The sequence below is a fragment of the Erythrolamprus reginae genome, chromosome 3 (genome assembly GCF_031021105.1).
Source record: "Erythrolamprus reginae isolate rEryReg1 chromosome 3, rEryReg1.hap1, whole genome shotgun sequence".
NCBI lineage: Eukaryota > Metazoa > Chordata > Lepidosauria > Squamata > Dipsadidae > Erythrolamprus > Erythrolamprus reginae.
Window position 1 is genome coordinate 40,136,068 of NC_091952.1, and position 16,044 is coordinate 40,152,111.

The window sequence follows — 16,044 nt, forward strand, 5'->3', positions numbered from 1 at the left end:
GTGATCCTGCCTAGCCCATGTTTTTCTACATTATGTAGTAGTAGGTTATGGTTTAATTATCAAATGCCTTAAGTCCGAGTAAATTATATTGACAATATTCCTCTAGTCCACTAATTTTTGTCACTTTGTCAAATAATGTAATAAGATTAGTCTGGCATGATCTGTTTTTGACAAACCCATGTTGGCTTTTGGTTATTACTTTGTTTGCTTCTAGGTGTTTTCCTGTTTACTTGTTAAAACAGGTTATGTTTTATCTATCTATCTATCTATCTATCTATCTATCTATCTATCTATCTATCTATCTATCTATCTATCTATCTATCTATCTATTAGATTTGTATACCACCCCTCTCTGTAGACTTGGGGAGGCTCACAGCAACAATAAAACAATGTACGACAAATCTAATAATTTAAAAACACTAAAAAACCCATTATTAAAAGCAAACATACACACAAACATACCATGTTGAAGACAGTAAGGTCATATGTATGTGAGAGAGAAGAGAGACAGACAGACAGAGACAGAGATCTGTATATTCCATAAGCATCCTTTGGGAGATATTATAAAATTATTCTTGTGTGTCTTGAAAGCTAACCAACAGGGGACAATAATTACCTTTAGGAATGGAATTACAAATGGACGCAAAGGAAAGTTTGTAGCCTCCTGAAGCTTGCAATGAAATTCCTCTATTGTCACTGTTGAATTCTGCAAAAAGAAAGAAAATTGATCAGAATTAAATAAAAATTGGCTGCTCTCTTTGTTTATCAACACATGACTGCAATAGACTTATGACCTCATTCCTGCTGCGGTCATGAAGCAAAACCTCATGTGACCTTGACTTGCAATTATACTGCCAGATTCTGCATTGATTCTGCTTGTTGGAAATCAACTGGGAATAGCAGGCAAATAGTGATCATCTGGAATGCTATGATGGTTGTGAATGCCCACCAGTCTTGCATAATCCTGGTCAGATGACTATGGGAATGCTGTAAAAAGCCATAGATGCTGAGACCAGTCATAAAATTGCCTTTCCACGTCAAACAGTTGCTAAGCAATTCAAAATGTTGGTTATGACCTATAGAGCCCTACATGGCATCGGGCCAGAATACCTACGGGACCGCCTCCTGCCGCATGAATCCCAACGACCGGTTAGGTCCCACCTGGCCTTCTCCAGGTCCCATCAACTAGACAATGCCAGTTGGCGGGGCCTAGGGGAAGAGCCTTCTCTGTGGGGGGGGGGGGCGGCCCTCTGGAATCAACTCCCCCTGGAGATCCACCTGTCCCACCCTCCTTGCCTTCTGCAAGAGTCTCAAGACTCACTTATGTCACCAGGCTTGGGGCCATTAAATTCTTGCCCCCTGCCGATGAATGGACTGAGAGAAACTGATTGAATGAGAATGACTGGTTTTTTGGGGTTTTTAGCTTTAGATTTTATATTTAATTAATTGGCCCCGAAATGTTATGTATTGTTTTATTATATATTGTGAGCCACCCCGAGTCCTTGGAGAGGGGCGGCATAATAATCCAAATTAATAAATAAATAATAAATAAAAAGTAAAAACTAAAGACAGAATCGTAGGACTGTGAAGTACATTATCTTCTAGAGAAATCTTCTAGATCAGGGATGTCAAACACAATTTCATTGAGGGAAGCATCATGTTTATGTTTGACCTCGGGGGGGGGATGGCCAGGGGGGCAGGGCCAGCTGAACATCATTCGTGTCGGTGCTTGTGGTGGCCTGAGCACTCTGCCACTGAAAATGGGCTCCCAAGCTTAGTTTTCAGCTGCAACAACCTCCTGCAACCCTCTGCCAGCGAAAACAGAACTCACAAGAGTTGTCCATGACTCTTTCAAGCTCAGTTTTCAGCTGTGACATCCTCCTTCAATCCTATGCCAATGAAAACAGAGGCCAGGAAGGCTGCCTGCAACCTTTGTGAGTTCTGTTTTCACTGTCAGAGGCATTATGGGCCAGTCCTTCACGGGTGGCACCGCGGGCCAGATCGATGTTACCCTGCGGGCTGGATCCGGCCCCTGGGCCTTGAGTTTGACACCCCTATTCTAGAACAATGTACTTCTCAAAATTGGATACAACCATAAAATTTCCTAAAAATTGATAAGTCTGACCTCTGCCTTTAATACTTCCCACAAAGTGAAACTTCCTACAACCTTTAAAACAAGATTTATCATTAAAAAACCCATTAGCTAATGCTTAACTAAAATCTGCCACCTTGCAATTTCTGAACCTGCCATCTGAAGCAGGGGTCCCCAAACTTTTTACACAGGGAGCCAGTTCACTGTCCCTTGGACTGTTGGAGGGCCGGACTATTAAAAAAACCTATGAACAAATCCCTATGCACACTGCACATACCTTGTTTTAAAGTAAAAAACAAAATGGGAATGTACTATTTAGAGGGGGGAGAAGATCTGAAATTCATATATGTTTATGTTTAGTTTTTAATTTTATTTTGTTAACATCTGATTGGCTATACAAGGCTTTCTTGGCTTATGAAAAATGTATAAAGAAAGAAGGAAGCACTTTGGCATAATGGTTAATAAGTTAGAAATATAATTGGTGTTGCACTTTTTGAAGGAACATTAAGGAGGGAATTTAATTAAAAGAAAATGAATGTAACTGGATTACAAAATTAGAAAAAAAAACTTTTGCAACTTTTTTGATTATTGATATTAGTTACTAACAAAATACCACATTTTATTCATGGAAAATTAGATGGTACACTGTGTTGTTTGAATGTATGTTGAGAGAAAAATTTAAAAAAATTACACCCCCCCAAAACAGTCCTTCCTTCCTCTGTCCCTCCACTTCATTCTTCCTTCCTTCCTTGTTCCCTCCATTTCTCCTTCCTTCCTTCCTCTCCACCTCTTTCCCTTTTCTTTCTTTCTCTCTCTCTTTTCCCTGTGCTCTTGTCACTCACTGGCGGGCCAGATAAATGGCCTCAGTGGGCCGCATGTGGCCCACGGGCCGTAGGACCACTGATCTGAAGTGTCAGAGAATAAAACAAATCCATTTTCATCTTTTATTTTTTTCACAATAAAAGGTTTTTCATTCATTTTCATCTTTTACATGTTTTTAACTATTACCAAATGTCTCCTTTATCTTCTCTCTTGCAGGCTGAATATGCTTGCTTTTTCTATAATTCTCGTAAGTCTTGTTTTCTGATTTACTCTTGCTGCTTGTTATAATTATCTAGACATACTATAATTTGTTAATGTCTATCTTTAAACAGGACAACCTGAACCATGATTAGTTACAGTGATTTGACTCACTGGGATTGAGATGCAAGAGCCTGCCAACACAGTACAGATCTGGACATTATGATTTTATTAATGCAAGCCAAGAGTCATTAGCATTTTTAGCAATTAGATTCCCATTGCTGGCACTATATTGCTGCAAACACAGGTTTTCATCATGGTCCAAATGATAACAGCAGTTATTGGAAACTGAACATCTCAAAATTGCAAAGATAAATAATAGAGCAGAGTTGGTAATATAAATAAGCCACAGTAGTTTCTTACCAACTCTAATTCCATAATCTAGTGCAGTGATGGTGAACCTTTTTTTCCTCAGGTGCCGAAAGAGCATGCGCATGCGCGAGTGCCCACACCCAAATTTCAATGCCTGGGGAGGGCGAAAACAGCTTTCCCCGCCCCCCAGAGGCCCTCTGGGTGCCGGAAACGGCCTGTGTCCCAAATTTTTGTTGGCCCAGTAGGCTTGTGTTTTGTCCTCCTCAGGCTCCAAAGGCTTCCCTAAAGCCGGGGGAGGGTAAAAACACCCTCCCCCATCCCCCGGAGGCTCTCTGAAAGCCAAAAATGCCCTCCCAGAGCCTCTGTGTAAGCCAAAAATCAGCTGACCGGCATGCACATGCACGTTGGAACTGAGCTAGGGCAACAGCTCGCGTGCCAGCAGATATGGCTCCGTGTGCCACCTGTGGCACCCGTGCCATAGATTCACCATCACTGATTTAGTGCTTCACAACTTCAGCTACTTTAAAATAGGTGGATTTCAACTCCCAGGATTCTCCAACTAGCCTGTCTCCCCCTTTTGCAGTCTCCCCCTTTTAAAGTAGCTCAGGTTGACAAGCACTGCCATGACCAAACATAAACCCACTGTTTCTGCAGTTTTGGCTGACGTTGGTGCTTTGATACTCACCACTAATGCCAAAACAAGAGTCCGGACCTTTTCTCCAATTTCTGGTGAAATATCATTGCCAAACTGTTGAAGAGTGGTAAGAAAGCGTTTCAGTTTGCTCAGCTGACGAGCCCCACAGGTAGCTGGAAGCTGTTGATTCGTCAGTGAAGATGAGGAAGATGACGCAGGACCATTGCTAAACCTCTGGGGAGGTGAAGGAGCTCCATTCAAAGTCGGGGGAGAATGGTTCATCCCGTTAGATACTACAGTGAGGAAATGAAGATGCATGATAAAGAAGAAATATGCTATATTCAACAATGAGCTGCAAAAAGCTTCTCTGAGATGGTGAGACTAATGTATTGTAAGGAAGACAATCTGGAGTGTGCGTGTGTCACATTTAACATTTTAAAATAAACTTTTTCAACGGGATATTTTAGCTCAATAATGGTAGTGTGAGAAGACCCCCTTAGTGTGTTTGATAGGCAGGCCTAAAAGAAGATAGCAGGTCTAAACAAAATTGCTATGTATTAACAATACGATAGGGAATGCTTCCACAAGAATAGAACATTATTTGTAATCTGCTATGCTACTGGGAATTTATAATGTGTATTTGCTAAATAGATAATTTTATAAGCTATTTGTAATGAAGGAACCGAGAGATATTAAGGATATTAAGGGAACTGAAAGTAACAGAGAAAGGTAGCCACATCCATCCAGTCTGAGGACCAAGTCGAAACTGAGTCCCAGGAGGGCGGATAAAGCAAAAAGTAGCAGACTCGGTCCTCATTCTGAGTGAACGAGGACATTCCATCCTAAATGATGGCTCCAACCATGATGGAGAATAAAAGGTTTCATTTGTACATGCAAGTATATGCTGAACCGAGAGTCTGGATGCTGAATTGATGGTCAGTGCGAAGGAACAAGGAAATGAAGTAGTAGAAAATATCTATAATTTTGTAATATCTGTAAAAAAAAAGAGGGTACAAAAAGATGGGGACAGGTCATGGCCACCGATTGTAGCTATTCCTTGCCAGACCTAGCTATCATCTCTGGACCTCATTGCAATGGGTTGTTTATGTAACTATGTAAATTGTATTTTTCTCATGTTCTCAATTGTTCATTGAGAATCTCAAAGTAAGATTTACTGTTTGTGATTTGTCTGTGTTCTTTTTTTGTTGGAATATTTTTGTAACAGTAGGAACATATAAAATTCCAGGATTTAGAATTCTTGGTTTCTAATTATGAATTAGCTGAATGCTGATCTTGGACAATATAAATACAATAGTCCTCACTAATGACCATCCATTCAGCAATCATTCAAAACTGTAATAGTGCTGAATGAAGGGACATATTTGGGTGCTTGTCAATCCAACCTGCCCTTATGACTGCAGGGGTGCTGCAACACCCCATTCATTTATCTCTTCCTCCATCAACCAGGCACCCAGCTCACCAACATGCACAAACCTGCCTGCTGCCATAGAAACCTGGGATTGTTCCCCATCTGATAAGGCTTTGAGAGGCCTCAGCTGGTTACAGGGCTCACATGCGAAGCACCCCAATTACTTTCACTCTTTTTCTGCAGCATCTCAGAGGGTGCTGTTCTCACAATTGTTTAGAAGGCTTCTAAAGTACTGCAAGAGCGGGCACCAATCTCATGATTTTTTTGGAAGGCTTTCAAAACATTGCAAGGGTGAATGTTCTTGTACACCTTCAGAAGGCTAGGAGTATTCGGAAAAATTAGGGAAATGGAGCTGAACCACCTGTCAGCAGCTGCAAAAAAGAGCGAAGGTTGGAACACACTTGTGGGATCTGTAACTGGCTGAGGACTCCTGGGCCAGGTGGGACAGGGATCAGGTCTGATCCCCCTGGGACTGATGGGATGGGGAGCAAGATCAACACTTGAGATTTTAGTTATAATGTGAGAATAGGCGTTGATTGCTTACCTGAACGCCTCTTCTCGTACGGTGAGCGGGTACAGCAGTCACATGGGTTGCTCATGTCCAATCCGGTGGAACTGAGCCTAGTATTAAAAAAGCTTGCCGGATCCGCCCCTTCCCCAGAATTCGCGAATCCATAGACTAGGCTCAGTTGTGAAGCTCTGTAGTGTTCAACTCTCATTGTTAGAGGAAGAAAGGTATAGAAAGGTAAAGAAGACACATACAAGGGCGGGAAGTGACTGCTGTACCCGCTCACCGTACGAGAAGAGGCGTTCAGGTAAGCAATCAACGCCTATTCTCCGTACTGAAGGAGCGGGTCCAGCAGTCACATGGGACATACCCAATAGATGGTCCCTAGGGTGGGATTAGCTTGCTATCGTGAGAGATAACGGATTGGAGTACCCTTCTGCCGAAGGCAGCGTCCGCTGAAGCATAAGAATCAATTTTGTAGTGCCTGATGAAGGAATTTGGCGAGGCCCAAGTGGCTGCTTTGCAGACCTCCTCCAACGGGGCTTGAGTCGCCCAAGCGGCCGAGGTGGCTGCGCTCCTGGTGGAATGCGCAGTGATGTTCCTTGGAACTGAGAGGGAGGCCGACTCATAGGCCTTAGATATAGTCCCTCTGATCCAACGGCCTATTACTGTTGAAGACACTTTGGCCCCCATGACTCTGGGATGATAGGCTACAAAAAGTGCTTCTGACCTCCGAAAGGGTCCTGTGCGTTGGATATATATTCTCAGCGCTCTGGTGAGATCCAGGGTGTGCCATCTAATTGCCAAGGGATGGTCTCGTTGGAGGCAGAAGGAAGGTAGGACAATATCCTGAGATCTGTGGAACATGGAACTGACCTTGGGTAAGAAGGTGGGGTCCAGTCGCAAGACTACCTTGTCCTGATGGAATTGACAAAGGTCCTGCCTGATTGAGAGGGCAGCCAGCTCCGAAATGCGTCGGGCAGAGGTAATAGCCACCAGGAAAGCTACCTTAAAGGATAGGTACCTGAGGGACGCCGATTTTAGGGGTTCGTATGGTGCCTGCGTGAGGGAATGGAGAACCCGTGGCAAATCCCAGGATGGATACCTGTGGACCTTGGAAGGTCTGAGGTTGGCTATGCTCTTGAGGAATTCCTGAACTTCAGGGAGGGATCGGAGAGGCTGTCTGCGGGGACCCCCTAGGACAGATGAAATGGCTGCCAGATGACGCCGGAGGGTGCTGGTGGAAAGTCCTTTATGGAAGCCTTGCATAAGGAAGGAAATAATTCTGTGTATGGGGATGCACAGAGGGGAGAGACCTTCCTGTAGACACCACTGGTGAAACTTGGACCACGTGTGGTCGTAGATTCGATTGGTCGAGCCCCTTCTGGCCTTTAAAATGACCTCCACTGAATCGGGGTCATGCCCACGCAGTTCTAAATCTCTCCTGATAACAGCCAAGCGGTGAGGTGGAACCACTCCGGGTCTGGATGGAAAGAGGCCCCCTGCCGCAGCATATCCCCCGAAACGGGGAGTCGCCAAGGGTCCTGGACGGACAGCTGTTGGAGATCCGCGAACCAGGGCCGGCGGGGCCAATGAGGGGCGATTAAGATTACTCGGGCCCTCTCGGTGAGGACCTTGTGAATCACGTCCGGGAGGATTGGAATTGGAGGAAATGCGTAGAGTAGGCCTGGAGGCCATGGACTCCGGAGGGCATTGATTGCTTCCGCTCCCGGGGATGGAAATCTGGAATAGAAGCGAGGGAGTTGGGCGTTCGCATTGGTCGCGAAGAGATCCAGAACTGGTAGGCCGAATCTGAGGGTGATTTGATGGAACAGGTCTTGATGGAGGTTCCACTCTCCTGGGTCTATCGTTGCTCGGGATAGCCAATCCGCCTGGACGTTGAGACTCCCCGAGATGTGATCGGCTAGGAGCGACTGGAGATGTTTTTCCGCCCAAAGGCCCAACTTGAGGGCCTCCCTCATGAGAGCCTTGGATCTCGTGCCCCCCTGTCTGCAGATATGGCTTTTTGTGGCAATGTTGTCGGTGAGAATGAGAACGTGCCGGTTGGGAATGCGAGGAGAGAAATGCTTCAGAGCCAGGGAAACGGCTCTTAACTCTAGCCAATTGATTGGCCTGGAAGCTTCCTCCGGGGACCACGTGCCCTGGGCTATCATCCCCTGGGCGTGGGCGCCCCATCCCGATAGACTGGCATCTGTGGTGATGACAAATTGATCCGGGCACCTGAACGGGGATCCTCTGTCCATGGCCGGAGACTTCCACCACTTGAAGGATCTGCGAACACTCAGTGGGATGACAATGCGTCGATTTGAGTTGCTGTGCCCCGATCTCTGAAAAGGCAACAGAAGCCACTGGAGTTCCCTAGCATGAAGGCGAGCCCAGGGAATGATGCCTATGCATGACACCATCTTCCCCAAAAGGGAAGATAGAGTAACTATGGATACTGAAGGATTAGATAAAATGTTAGAAATTAACTCCACTATACTGAGTTTTCTCTCGGGAGAGAGAAAAACCTGGGAAGATTTTGAATCAATAATGGATCCCAGGTGAGGAATGGAAGTGGAAGGTTGGAGGTGACTTTTTTCAAAGTTGATGGCAAACCCATGGTCCTGAAGGACTGACATGGTGACAGAAAGGTCTGATTCCACTCTCTCTAGGGAGTTCCCATGAATTAAAATATCATCAAGATAACATAAAATGTGGATGGGAGACGCCCGGATATAGGCCGCCAGGGACCCCAAGAGCTTTGTAAAGACCCGAGGGGCCGAGGAAAGGCCAAATGGCATCGCCCTATACTGGAAATGCCTGCCTTGAAAGGAAAAACGTAAAAATTTTCTGTGGCATTTGGCTATAGGAATGTGAAGGTAGGCCTCAGTGAGGTCTAAGGAGACCATGAAATCTCCCGAGTGAATGGCGGCCAAAATAGAAGACAAGGAGTGCATCTTAAACTTCCTATATTTGATGAATAGGTTTAGTTTCTTTAAATCCAAAATGGCTCTCCAACCTCCGGAAGACTTTGGAACCATAAATAGGATGGAGTAAAAACCTAGGCCCTTCTGACCGGAAGGGACCGGTTGAATGGCTCTAATGGACAATAGATGAGAAATGGCCTCCTCCATACGGTTACAATCTGAGGATGACCTGGGAGAAGGGCAGGAAATAAAACGTTTAGGGGGAGGAGAAATAAATTCTAAAAGAAGGCCTGTTTGAACAGTGTCAATGACCCAAGGGTCCTTGGAGGTGAGACGCCAATTAGAAGCGAAATGAGCTAGGCGACCCCCTATGGGAATGGAGGAAAGATTACCATCTAGGTTTTTTTGAAGCCCTGTTAGAGGAAGCTCCCCTTTGGAAACGAAAACCTCTACCCCTGGAGTTCCTACCTTGGGAACGAAAGCGGGGGGAATACTGACCTGGAGATCTCTGATAGGAAGCCGCTTGATCTTGCTGGCGCCCTGGGCGACGAAAGGACTGCGTTTTGGTAACCTTTTTCGTGGTTGGACCCAAAACCTTCTTCTTGTCCGTGGTCTCCGTGAGGAGTGGATCCAGAAGATCACCGAAGAGAAGGTCGCGCTTTAAGGGGCCCTGGGATAACTGCCACTTTTGGCGAACTCCCGCTTGCCAAGGGCGAATCCATAGGAGTCTTCTTGCCGTTGTAGAAGCTGCAATAGACTTAGCAGAAAATCTAGTAGATTGCAAGGTGGCATCAGCCACGTACTGGGCAGCTGCAAAGACTTTGTTGAAGTCTTGTTGACCTCTCAAGTCATCGGGAGGAATGTGCTGTTGAAGTTGGCGAAGCCACAGCAGCATGGCTCTGGAGAAGAAGGAGGCCGCTGCAGAACTTTTAATGGCCCAGGAATCAGCGGAGAATCCTCTTTTGAGCATTTGCTCGATGCGCTTGTCCTCTGGACGGAGGACTTCCTCCGCCTCGCCTGGCACAGCCGCTGCCGAGTGAAGAATCTTGACAGGTTCATCTGGTTTGGGAAAAGATAGAAGCTCTTCATAGGAAGAGGAGAGTTTATACAACTTTCTGTCCTTGGTGGAGGGATTGAGGCCAGAGGCTGGAAAATCCCACTGTTTGAGTAAGGCATCTTTAAACAATTTAGGCATAGGAATTACCTCGTTATCCTCCTGTTCCTCTGTGAAGTAAGGTAAATTCTCCTCCGGGGGATCAGTGGAAGTGGAGGCTTGTTTCTCCTGGGCCGCTAATCCCGTAGAAATTCTAGCTTTGAGGAGGAGAGATTTGAATAGTTGAGAAGGAAATATAGTAATTGGAGGAGGGACCTTTATTTGGGATTCCTCATCCTCTGATAAGCCCTGAAAAGGGTCTTCATCCTCCTCTACATCCTCATATTCATCCTGGGAGGATTCTGAATCATCCTGAATAGGAGCTCTGACCGCTGGGGAAGAACCCAAGGGGCGGGAGGAACGAGAAGGAGGAAGAGGTAAAGGAAGCTCATTGATGGAGGAGAGTTTGGCATCAATGGCTTTGGACAACACAGCAAAAATAGATTGGAACTCAGGAGGTAAACTGGAAATATCAGCAGAAATGGCAGAAGAATCCCTAAAGGCCTGGGAGGATCCTGGCTGGGGGGAATCTTCAATAATATCTGGTTCCTCTGGACCTATGCCCCATAGGTTAGGTTGGGGTCTGTCTAGGTTTGGCTCATCCAGAGATAACACAGGGACCCCAGAAGGAGGCAGACTAGAGGCCTCTGGTGGGTCTTGACTACTGATTACTTGGGCCTGCACTTTCAAACGTTTTGCTGATTTGTCATGAATTTTTTGTAGGGCTAGGTCCCTTCTCTTCTCGGCCCTGGTGACCTTGGTCGAGGGGCGGGCCCCTGGAGAAGAGGAGGAAGAGGCCTGGGGGATACTAGTAATCTCATCGCCTGTAGGCCTGGCCTCTCTGGGACCTTTAGTTGTGCCTCTCTTGGGAAAAGTAGCCATAGTCTGACAATTAACAGAAGACAAGGCTGAGCCAATAACTAAATTATAAGGAGAAGATTTCAAGGACTTCCCAAGAGGAATGGATCCTGCTTCGAGGCCTCGAAGCTGCTGAAACGTGAGGACAATCTGGGCAAACCCAGAGTTCGTGCCCCCAAATCCAGCGGGGCCAGCCTCCCTAAACTTTGCAATTAAGTAAACCAAGGCACTCTGGTTGGAGGCTTAGCCGGTGGAGAATTTAGCCTGGGACCCCCAAGGCCCGCTCCCGGATCCACGCGGTGGACTGAGGCCTACGCGGCTGGCAGAAGGCCAACACGAGAGGCCTAGATTTTTAAAAAAAGGGCGCGAAGGCCTTCGCGCCGAAAAAAATCGCTCCGTAGAATTTCTTAAGGGAAAAGCGATCGACTAAGTCCAGGAGACTAGAAGGCGTCTCACTCCGCAGGAGGTATTTTATAAGCCCTTAAATATTTGTATACAATAAATAGACAATAATTCAATGATAAATACTTGCACCAGGACCTCCAGGCCAAGGGATTAGAAGAATCCACAAGCGGCCGCAGGAATCGTAACCGGCAAAACCGCCGGGGGAAAACGAAACCGCAACTTCTCCCAAGGAAAAAAGCCGAGCCGCTTTTTTTCTTTTTTTTTTTCTTTTAAACGGCTGGCGCAATTAGTGCAAGTAATTAAATAAAGACAATAAATCTTACTACTTTTTTGAAGGAAAGATCGAAGGGAAGGTGTTAGAATGTTGAACGAGCTATCACAATACAACCGCAGGATATGCGAACTGAGCGAATTCTGGGGAAGGGGCGGATCCGGCAAGCTTTTTTAATACTAGGCTCAGTTCCACCGGATTGGACATGAGCAACCCATGTGACTGCTGGACCCGCTCCTTCAGTACGGAGAACTACCTATTTTTAGAATTAGCAATGCTAGACTATATGAACCAATATTTAGAATTAGCAATGCTAGACTATATGAACCAATATGTTCAAATTTAAACACACAAAAAAGTTGCTTTACTTTTACTTAGCTTTGGGAAATTTATATTACAGTGGCACCTCGGCATACGAGTCTAATTCGTTCCAGACCCGAGCTCGTATGTCGATCAACTCGCATCTCGAATGAATGCCTTTAGACTTTGTTTTTCACGCCGAGATAACTGGAAGCAAGGAATTCTTGCACCACCTAGTGGAAGCTCGTCTCATATCCCGATTTTGAGCCCGGGTAGAACAGAAATTTTGCTCGCGTCTCGGCTCGTAACTTGGAATACTCGCATGTGGAGCAGCTCGTATCTAGAGGTACTACTGTATTTGATAATTTCTGTCCTCCAAAAATGATGAAATATTTCATATCTGGATGTAGAAAAACATTGGTCTTCTTAGTGTCCTTTTCTGTAAGCAATGAGTATGACAAAATCACACAAAGCCATGGCCTTTTCCCAAAAATTATTCCACTGGAGAAAAATGCTTCTACTCATTGTTGATTAAAAATAATTTAAGAAGCTCTTTCCAACCTCTGGCCATCAACGCTTGTGGTGGGAAGAGATCAACACCTGCAGTCATACACACAGGGGTAGAGCATGAATCGCAGCGCTGCATCCGTCATCTTGCCACATGTGACATTTGACAGTTGTTGACATTAAATTGAAAAGGCCTGTAGTAAGTTTCTTAAAAGGATTTATTTTTATATAGGGAAAAAAAAGGTTTAGGAATAATAGTCTCAAATACAAAAATTACAACTTTCTTACATGCTGCCGGGGTAAACGAAACAGGCCGGGGGCCGCTGGGGTTGACGGGTGGTAACGGTGGCATATTGGATGGAGAAGATCTTGACTGTATCTTGACTTCCACAGGGGATCCTGGCATTACTGACACTCTCTTCTCACCAGCAACTAAAGTGAAATGTGGGAAAAAAATCAAGAATACTGTTTAAAAAAAAAGATCTCTGGATATTCTTGGCAAAAAATAGAAAAGTAGGGCACAGGGGGGGAAAAGCAAGTTCGAATCATATTAATCTTTTATACAGTGCTTCAGAAAGTTCAAAACACTTCTATACATTATATTTCAGTAATCCTTACATAACAACTCTTTGAGAAATCTGATCTCCAAGCCAGTTTGTATCTCTCTCACTCTCTCTCTCCATGTAAGAGAGAGAGAAAGAGAATAACAAAGGCAGAGAGACTAAATTCAACTAATTGATTCAGATCAAACACACTGCAGAATATAAAGCTGGGAGGGTCATTGAAGCTCATCTAGTGCACCCCCCTGGACCTTTCTTAGATAATGGAATACAGTATATAGGCAGACCGACTTGATGAAAATTGTTAGAATTCACCTTATAGAAATGAATGTAGTCTGCAGTTAGATGTATTTCAATAATATCCAACAAATCCACCATTTCTAGCCTAAGTATGAGCAAGGCTCTTAACAACATAATCATGTTAGTCGGTTAATAAAAAGTGTCCCAGTGAGTCCCAAAGACAGTCTAAACAGTGATCTATTTCCTCCTATTACCAAATAGGAAAACGTCATAAATAGATGAACAATAAGGTTCATTCTGAACATTCCCAATTCAGTATTGTATTAGAGATGTTACGGTAGAATAAAGGATGGAGGGAATTACTCTCAGGTGGTTATGAAGAGTCATAACAGACTGGCAAAGGAGTACAGTGTTCCCTCGATTTTCGCGGGTTCGAACTTCGCGAAAAGTCTATACCACGGTTTTTCAAAAATATTAACTAAAAAATACTTTGCGGTTTTTTCCCCCTATACCACAGTTTTTCCCGCCCGATGATGTCATATGTCATCACCAAACTTTCGTCCACCTTTAATGAATATTTTTTTAAATAAACTTTAATAAAGAAACATGGTGAGTAATAATCTAAATGGTTGCTAAGGGAATGGGAAATTGCAATTTAGGGGTTTAAAATGTTAAGGGATGGCTTGTGATACTTTTCATAGCCAAAAATAGTGTATTTACTTCTGCATTTCTACTTCGCGGAAATTCAACTTTCGCGGGCGGTCTCGGAATGCATGCCCCGCGAAAATCGAGGGAACACTGTATTTAGCTATAAAGCAACCTTTACAAAACACAGAAGAGAATGCTGGTATTTTATACTTACAATAATCTAGAATTGTATCTGAAACTGTGAAGAATTCAATTGAAACATTTTTTTTCTAAAATGACAAAAGGTCCTAACACCTTTAGCTATTTTGAGTATGCCAAACCCACTGTGCTAACCAACCTGTTGCAAGAAATGTTCTTATACTGTTGCCTATCCAAATGTATGCTCCTTATCTGCTTAAACAACACACCCACCCGTTATTTGTTCAATAAACAAATGGTTGTCTGTCTCATTTAATTACTTCCCAGGCAATCTGGGAGCCTGCTGCAGCATTTCCTTATATTGACAGATTTCCAACATATCCATCTGTGTTCAACTTCTCTGCCCCCCTCCCTGTTCTCCCATTGTTAAGGGGGGGACGGGACTCAGGGATGGACAGAACGGATGGTTGTCTTTCACTTGTGCATGTTGTGCATGGAGTGTGAAATCCCAGAGGGAGCCCTCACTTCAAACCACCTGCTTTTTCAGCAATGGGTGTGAAAAGGCCCACAGGAAATCTTTGCAGTTAGTCACATTGCAACCAACCTTCAACACTTGGCACAATGTTGGAATTCAGCAATATTCGCTAGCAGACAAGACTGAATTGCCCAATCAGAAGTTTAGACATGAAGTTATAGATTATATTTCTTGTCATTAGTAACTGTCACTCAAGATTCTACACAACAACCTGTGCAGAAACTAGGAATAAGAATAAACCAAAATTTGAATTTGAATATGAAAAGAGAGGTTTAATCATATTTTAGTATGGGTAGAAATTGTAATCTTTACTGGTATATAAACAAGTTAATTGTTTATTAAGTAAAATATATTTCTTCCTCGTACATTAGAACATGAAATCATCCCAGAATCACAATATAACTTTAAGAATAGGTAATACAGCAAAGGCAGATAAGAAAGCAAATGTGCTTTCTATTAAAGTTAAAGAAGACATTTATAGCAACCTGAGGTATTTTAGTTCTTGTAGCAGGAAAAGTTCTCCAGAGAGAAGCAAGAACTGCTAAGCCAGGAAAATGGAAGACCCAAAGTCAAGAAAAATGGAATTTCGGGATTTCAATGAATGACCAAAATGCAAATACAGTGTTCCCTCGATTTTCGCGGGGGATGCGTTCCGAGACCGCCCGGGAAAGTCGAATTTCCGCGAAGTAGAAATGCAGAAGTAAATACACTATTTTTGGCTATGAACAGTATCACAAGCCATCCCTCAACACTTTAAACCCCTAAATTACCACTGCCCATTCCCTTAACAACCATTTACTCACCATTATTACTGGTACTCACCACTGAATAAGACACTTAGTGATCCTGATATTTATAAACAAATTTATTTATTAACAATATTTTTTTCTTATTTATTTGCAAAAATTATTAGTTTGCCGATGACGTATGATGTCATCGGGCGGGGAAAACCGTGGTATAGAAAAAAACCCATAAAGTATTTTTTAATTAATATTTTTTGAAAAACCGTGGTATAGGCTATTTGCGAAGTTCGAACCCACGAAAATCGAGGGAAGACTAAATAACTTTAACCCTGCTCCTATGCTCAGAAATTTGAGACCCTATAGATTATTTGTCATGCGGATCTGAAACTTGTGATTAATTGATTTTTCCTCATTTGAGGGGTTCTTACTATGAGTGTGGGTTTTTCCCCCCCATTTTGTTTACTTTTTGCTACACGCTGATTGTTAAATTTAGCTACACCCAAAACAATACAAGTGTATAGTACAGCGATCCCTCGATTTTCGCGGTCTCAATTTTTGCGAAACGCTATACCACGGTTTTTCAAAAAATAATAATTAAAAAATACTCCACGTTTTTTTTTCTATACCACGGTTTTTCCCACCCGATGAAATCATACGTCATCACCAAGAATCACTTCTCTGTCTCTTTCTCTTTCTTTCCT

The 16,044-nt window shown here is 43.8% G+C and overlaps 1 protein-coding gene across 3 annotated transcripts in view; it reads right to left on the reverse strand.

Annotated features, from left to right (window-relative positions):
- CBFA2T2 (CBFA2/RUNX1 partner transcriptional co-repressor 2) overlaps positions 1-16,044 on the reverse strand; it is a 116,016-nt gene that overhangs the window by 14,183 nt on the left and 85,789 nt on the right. For all 3 annotated transcript variants that reach the window (XM_070744875.1, XM_070744872.1, XM_070744874.1), the window contains exons 2-4: positions 12,768-12,911; positions 4,170-4,411; positions 617-706 (exon numbers count right to left, since the gene is read on the reverse strand). In XM_070744875.1, the coding sequence (XP_070600976.1) occupies positions 617-706; positions 4,170-4,411; positions 12,768-12,885 (450 nt within the window). In that variant the 5' untranslated portion in view covers positions 12,886-12,911. The remainder of the gene's footprint in view (positions 1-616; positions 707-4,169; positions 4,412-12,767; positions 12,912-16,044) is intronic.